Here is a 7,269-nt window from a genome sequence, read left to right on the forward strand (position 1 = left end):
TGGAGACTGAAAGCGTTGCATTTTGAGCCGAGGTATAGGATCTGTGTGCAAACTGCCATGTTGCTGCAGTTGCTTTGTTCTGACATGTCTGCTGGTCCGTGTCAGTTAAATATATGGCCACTCACAGTGAAGAGTGTGTGTTGTGTGTGCGCGCACTCGCATGTGTGCGTAGAGAAATAGGCAGCACATGCGGCAGACCGTGACTTCACTTAGTACCGCCGCTTCCTCCCATCGCTCAATACGCCCAGGTGGCTGATGGGTAACAGGAGAGGGGAGCTAGCTCGTCAACACTGAACCGGATGTTCAGTCCCCTCTCTCAGACCGCCACCATGGCGAGGTTGTACGCTAGACTCTCCACGCCACAGCCTATCGTGCCTTGTCCTTGACTGATACAGTGGTATTGTGACAATATCACAATGTCCTTCGGCGGGTACAATATCTCACCGTGGCCTCGGTAGGATGTCCATTGGTTGAGCCTGTGACATGTCAGAGACTCTCACCCAGTCACAGTCTGTTCTATGGAGATAGAAGATTACCTTCTCGGTAAGAGGAAAGACTTGACAAGACACGACATGACAATATTCAAATCATGTTTGACAGTTTTATTTTGCCTTCGGATGTCATGTCGGAGCAAGGTTTTGCTTTTGGGTATAGATATTTGTTTTGCCGTATCTGCTGCATCTGCGGTACTATCAGGTACTTTGTCATAACAGGGGGTAGTGGAGGGCAGAAGGCCTTGGGAGGGGGACGGGGGGGGGACGGGGGCAGCTGTCTGAGCGGAGATGTGGCCTCTGGCTCCATTCAGTGCCATTGTCCCTTGGAGTAAACTGGGGTTTTTCCACTCACAAGAGGCTGAGCTGTTAGCCCCCTGAGCCCTGACCCACAGCTTGCCTACCCGAGAGCTGACGTCATGTCTAATACTAGCCTAACTACCAGCTTTAATAAGCTGCTCATTAAGCTGGCCCTTGCAGTGTTCTACAGGGTTGGAGACATCTGAGGTGGTGGGTGGGTTGGAGATATGCAGGACAAGTAAAACTTTAAGAGATCATTTGCGTCTGAAGTTAGCAAACCTGACCAGCCCCAAACAAAGCAGAGAGCAGACAAAAACACCTTGAAACTCTTTGGGCAGAATAGTAATCATTAGACTAGAATTTACACCACCAGAATATTTATGAGGGTTATTTGGTTTTTGGTAATCAGACAGAGCAGAGGTTTTAGCTGGCTTAATTAAAGTGCTAGCTTGGATATTGGACTGTGTTCCCATTTCCCCTCATTTTCCAAGAGCGAAAAAGTCTTATTTAGGCTGGAATGTGGCCCAAGATGAGCAATGAGTCTCCAGGAGTCAAAAGTAAAGAGGAACTGAATACTCTTCACATCACCATGACCACTGTTCAGCAGCGCCTGCCTACTATCCAAGGTAACAATGCTTGTTTTTAATGGGATAGTGAACACTTTAGTTTAATATAGCACACAGTAGCAGAGGAAGTTCAGAGAGAGAGAGACACACACACACATGCACGCACACACACACTGGCATCCTATTACAGGCTCATACATCTTGGCTGTCCCATTCCCTGGTATTTTCAGGGAAATTTCAGGTCAGACTGCAGTCTCCTGAGTGACGTAATCCATTAGGTCAACCTGAGAGGGAGGGAAGGTTCTGGAATGTTCTGCTGTTGAAAAGCTCCTGTGGTGATTCATAATCCCAGGCCTTTCCTGTGTGGAGACTCCTCGGCCAGAGCATTGCCAACAACAGAGGCATTGATTGGCGAATGAGAGGGTGTGTGTGTGCGTGTGCGTGTGAGAGACAGGTGAGAGAGAAAGACTCAGATATAGAGGGCAAGAGAGAAGCAGGGGAGTGAGATGTAAGGAGAGAGAGAGAGGGAAAGATGAAAGGAGAGAGAGAGAGAGAGAGAAATGCAGCGTTCTATAGAGTCTTGTTCCCATTCTCTAAACACACCTTCCCCCAGGGGTGAAACCTTAGAGCCGCAGCAGCCGTCCTTTCATCCTGAGCCCCGAACCACCTTGAAAGGGAGAGGGAGGGAGGGAGGGGGAGAGAGAGAGAGAGAGAGAGAGAATATGCCTTTTGTCCCTGAAGTAAATGTCCGTATCCAAAGACGATCCTGCTGCAATGTTAGACAACATCCAAACAGGTACAAGTACAATACCCCCTTGCTCGAGGAACAAGCTGGCTTGAATCCTCTTCCACAATGGTTTGCCAGGTCACTGTGCAGTGATGCTGGGCCGTTTGCCCGAGGCGAGTGGGTCCCTCGCGTCTCCAGCCGGTGTGGAGGTACGCTTGGCTGTCACGGTGCAGGGCGTCATACAGCGGTGGTCTATTTCTCACTGTGTGTGGGATTGAGTTCTTCAACAACAATGCACTGTTAGTGAACAATGAACAGCGCAGAAACACGACAGACAATAGTCTCATGAGCATGCACACACACACACACACACACACACACACACAGTCAGCAGCGCTGGCAGGTCAGTGAATATATGAGTTGTATCCAGTCTACCAGTCTCCATCCTGCCTCTGCTTGTCTCATCACTGCTTTCTCCTTTGTGTCCGCAGACAGACTGCAGCAGACACACACACACACACACACGCACGCACGCACAGTGCGTGTCTCAGTCTGCCACTCTCAGCCACTGTCGGCCGAACAACCACAGCCTCTCAGAACGTTATTCAATCCGAACCGTCGTGCAGTATTTACACAGTACCACAACATTTTAACCCGTGCCGGTGTGCGCTTTTGTCAAGACTTGTCGACATTCCTCGCATTTAGATGCTTCCCCTGTTCAGGGCGAATCATGATGAGTCATGATCAGTGCATGCAGCAGACGTGTAAACAGATACCGCCGAAATACCGCTAATGCACGTTTGACTGGATCTAGCCTTCGGATCTAGTCTCAGCTCTGGCCTCCGACAGATGCTCCATGCCTCTGCTTTCGTATCACCCACGGAAGTGATCCGCATGATGCGGAGGCTTAATGACCATGTAAAGGGGTTCAAATCAGTCACTGAGGTTGATGTCAAACAGGTGACTTCACATGGAGGCGGTCAAATGTCCCTGTGGGCTGTTCTCTCGCCTTGGTGCCCTTCCACTATGCCCTGCTAGGCAGTAAACGGACTCAGTGGTCCTGTTTGATTTAGCCGAGCTGGCACCCCTCCACCCAGTGACCCTCCACCCAGGGAGCCCCACATATGGCACAAACCCCCCCTGGCTGAGTCAGGTGGGTTTAGGCAGAGAGGAGGACTCCTTCTGTCTCTGATTTGTGTGTCTGTGTGTGTGTGTGTGCGTGCGTGCGTGGAATGTCAGTCCTTTGCCAAATGTGTAATTTTCAAGTGTTTTGACAAAAAAAAACAACAACAACATATGAACTGGGTACTGTTTCAGCAATCCCCTTCAGAGGCTCATGGCTGTGCAGGTTTCTAGGTCAGTGTCTGTTGTTATGGGTCAGTGACAGCGTCTATTCCACCGACTCTGGTGCCCGGCCAATCGGTCAATGATCTACTCAGACGGCATGGGCTTTTATTTGCTCAGTTGACCAACGCTCAGGTTTTGTGGGCGTACTTGACCTTTGCTCCTCTTGAACCAATCCAAACAGCTTCTGGGTCTACGATGTGTGATGAGTGAGAGCCCTCATCCCTTGACCTTAATTATTATTTTTTTCATCATTTAACTAAAATCATAGTTTGCTGCTCGACAAATGTATTTCCTCAAGGAAATGGATGATGGAGGGTTCTATGAACTTCAGCTACAGTAGCTGTGTTTGTTGCTAATCTGCCCTTCCTCTCTCTTTCTCTCTCTCTCTCTCTCTCTGTCTCTCTCTCCTCAGATATGTGCGGTGTGCTTGGAGGAGTTCAAACAGAAAGATGAGCTGGGGATTTGCCCGTGCAAACACGCCTTTCACAGGAAGTAAGTAGGGGCATGGTGGGCCTGAGAAGGTGGAGTCTATTTTTACTGCAGCATACTGCACCTAGCGCAACAGGGGTGGGGCACCCCCCCCCCTCTCTCAATCACGACACACTCTCTCACATGTAAACACTCCGCTGAGGTGTGTATGTGTGTGGTCGAATGGAGATGCCTCACTCTTGAGAGTAGTGGATAACCCTGCCAGAGCTAAGCAACCCCCCTCCTCTGGTCTTGAAATGCACACACACACATACACACACTCACAGCCTTTCCCTCCTACATCCCCCCCTTGCCCCTCTCTGACCCTCTTGCACCCCTCTCAGTCCTCTCTGAGGTGGCAACAGCGTGGCAACTCCCCTTGCTGCTGTGTGACAGTCCCTTCCCCCTTTGGGACCAGACTGCCCAAAATAGTCCAGGGCTCGCAGTGAATAATTCACCAGCTCTGAACACGCAAGCCTCTCTGAGTCATGGTGCTAGGCAAGACAAGACAAGGCTAGGCTAGGCTAACAGTGCTGTCTCCCACTTTGTGGTCTAGCACTCTGCAGCCCCACCATCTGGTTACACACGGCTTGTTCAGAGTAGAGGAGAGCGTTGCAGATGGGGAACAACATGCTCGTTTCGATTAGTTTTGGAGTGTTGTGTTATGTACAATTGTTTCGTGTACAGTTGTTAACCAACCGTTGTGTTTTTTTCTCCCACCTCTCTCTCTCTTTCTACCCCCTCTGTCTTATCTTCCTCCTGCTTTCTCTCGCTGTCGCTCTCTCTCCCCCTCACCCCCTTGGCCCCCATCTCCCTCCCTCTCTCCCCCTCCCCCCCTCTTTCTCTCTCCCTCCCCCTCACCCTCTTGCCCCCCATCTCCCTCTCTCTCTCCCCCCCCCACCCCCCTAGGTGCCTGATTAAGTGGTTGGAGGTGAGGAAGGTGTGCCCGCTGTGCAACATGCCCGTCCTGCAGCTTGCCCAACAGGCAGGCATCATGGACGCCCCCGTGCCCTTACAGCAGCCCCTGCCCGGCGTGGAGAACCTGGTGTAGCGCGCTCACACACACACACTCACTCACAACAAGGCTGGGTCGAGGAATTCTCCTGAAGCTGTGAGAATTGATTTTACCTTGTTGTCAAAAACTGCAGAAGCTAGCACACACACGCACACACACACACACACACACACACAAACCTATATAAATCATTATTATATGTAACTGACACGTTAACAATAGCTTGTTCCTTTTTTTTTTTTTTTGCTTACTACAACAACCATTACAGGCTCTCCACGCTCTCTCCACTTTGAGCAACTGGGGCGTCAACCACCCGCACAACTACTAGCCTATAGCCTAGAACGACGGTGCGTCAAGAACAGGGTTGAGCCGCTCCAAAACAGCTAATACTATTACACCAGGTGTCTTAAACGGCAATACATATGTTCTAAAATTAGTGTAATTTGAATTCGTCTTGTCACCCTAAATTGACATTCACCCCAACCCAGTTGGGGGGGTTATGTCAGCGTGTGTGGATCCCCCCCCCCACCCCCCGGTGGGGCGCAATGCCAGCAGTGAGCGCAAAATTCAAAACCTTACCCCCACCCCCACTGCTGAAAAACCTAGGGGAAACACCACACACACACACACACACACACACACACACACACACATTCACATTCACTCACATGTACAGGTACACTTGTATATGAATACGGACAGACAGGAGGAACCGGTCACAACAAAGTGAATCTGCTGCTCTCTTCTCTCTCTTTTCTCTGCCTTGGTGGATTCACAAAAGGATTTTTATACATATGGAAAAAAAAACGGTTCTTACTGATAATCTCCTGTTTTTTTTGTTTGTTTTTTTTGGACAATGAAGAAGAGTAATCAGAGTTTTTTCTTTGGCCAAGCAGTGGCCATCCTGACTGTTTCACAACCAAAGCACTTTTCTGGGGACACCAGCGCACGACGGAAAAAAAAAGACACGAAAACTAACAACTACAACACGTTGAAATGGAAATGGCTGCAATTTCTTTTTTAACAAAAAAACAACAACGATTTTTTCTTTTTTTTTACAAGCACTTTATGAGAACTCAACCTTAATAGCTTGTGAGGGTAGTAGCAAGGTGATATTTTATATTTTATTATTACGATTAACTATTTCATTTTTTTTTATGTGTACAGAGCCTTGTGGGTTTTAATTTTAAGTTGAGTGGACTTTTAGATTTTTAAAAGATAAATATCTTAAAGGGATAGTAGCCTCCTCGTGATTGGATGTCAAGAAACCTGTGGGGGGGGGGGGGGGGGTTGGGTCATAGTAACCTCGGGACTTGGCATCCAACTAAATGTGAATTAAGGTGGAAGGGGTCAAACGTGTTGCAACGCAGAAGCGTGTCCGATACCCCCTTCCATTTGAATGCTGCACGTGTGTGTGCGTCTTTGTTACTATAGCTCCATTGAGGGCTATGTTGCGCCTGTCACTGTCGTTTAAAATAAGCCAACCATTAAAATTGTGTTTCAGAAAGAATATGTGAATGAAATTCCAAAACGCAACAATGCCGAAGTAGTCTTCTCACATTGAACAATCACATGCTGTAAACAACATTGTTTTGGGTTGAGGCAAATCAGAATCATCTTTAGTAGAATCTTTATCCAGAACCCTAACCCCCCCCCCCCCACACACACACACACAGACACAGACACATCAGTCAACACACTCTGGAGGCGTCCTGGCCTCAGCCACTTCCTGTGTTTGGGCGTACAGGAAGCAGAGTAACCTGACACCCTTGGACCATGGTACCCACAGAGCTACAGCCAATCAGAGAGCTCAATTCCGATTACATAATCGTAGAGCTAGCCCCCCTGAACCACAGCGCGCCTGAAGCATTAGTCATTCAGCTTTTGGCAATGGATCGCTGTCAAAACACACAGTCAAAGGTTCCTTTTCAGTTTGAAAATGGTCGAGAGTACATCCCACTCACACTCTCCGTGGACTGGGAGTTTGGATGATTTCAAGCTGAAAGGAAGTCTTAGATGAGTCCTCATGAACATTGACTGTAGAACCATAGATGGATAGATGGTCTAGAACAAACAAAAAAGCTTTCACTGAGGCATTGTTGCGTTTCGATAGTTAAATACTGTACTTTGTTAAAAACGGCGCCAGAAATGTTAATTTTTTTTCAGTTTCATTTTGTTTATATATGTCTTTTTGTACACAGTACTATGGTCGTGATCGCTACAGGGTGACACATTACAAAAGTACAGCCCCTGGGTCTCTCTCAGCACTGTTAATGAGCAGGACCGAACAAGCTTTCCCTTCACCGTACCCTCTGTCAACTTTATCCAAAAGGTGCTACTATAATTGACAATTGC

At 48.4% G+C, this 7,269-nt stretch overlaps 1 protein-coding gene across 2 annotated transcripts in view; it reads left to right on the forward strand.

The window, feature by feature from the left end:
• The window catches only part of rnf24 (ring finger protein 24), a 30,542-nt gene extending 23,473 nt beyond the window's left edge, over positions 1-7,069 (forward strand). The window contains exons 5-7 of one of the 2 annotated variants that reach the window (XR_014554836.1): positions 3,844-3,923; positions 4,809-5,010; positions 5,183-7,069. Coding sequence is in view for 1 of the 2 variants with exons in the window: in XM_083692641.1 (XP_083548767.1) it covers positions 3,844-3,923; positions 4,809-4,950 (222 nt within the window). In the remaining variant the exon portion in view is untranslated. Of the gene's footprint in view, positions 1-3,843; positions 3,924-4,808 lie in introns of both variants that reach the window. The other variant, XM_083692641.1, reaches the window with a different exon arrangement.
• The last annotated feature ends 200 nt before the right edge of the window (positions 7,070-7,269 follow it).

The sequence above is a fragment of the Argentina silus genome (assembly GCF_951799395.1).
Source record: "Argentina silus genome assembly, chromosome: 21".
NCBI lineage: Eukaryota > Metazoa > Chordata > Actinopteri > Argentiniformes > Argentinidae > Argentina > Argentina silus.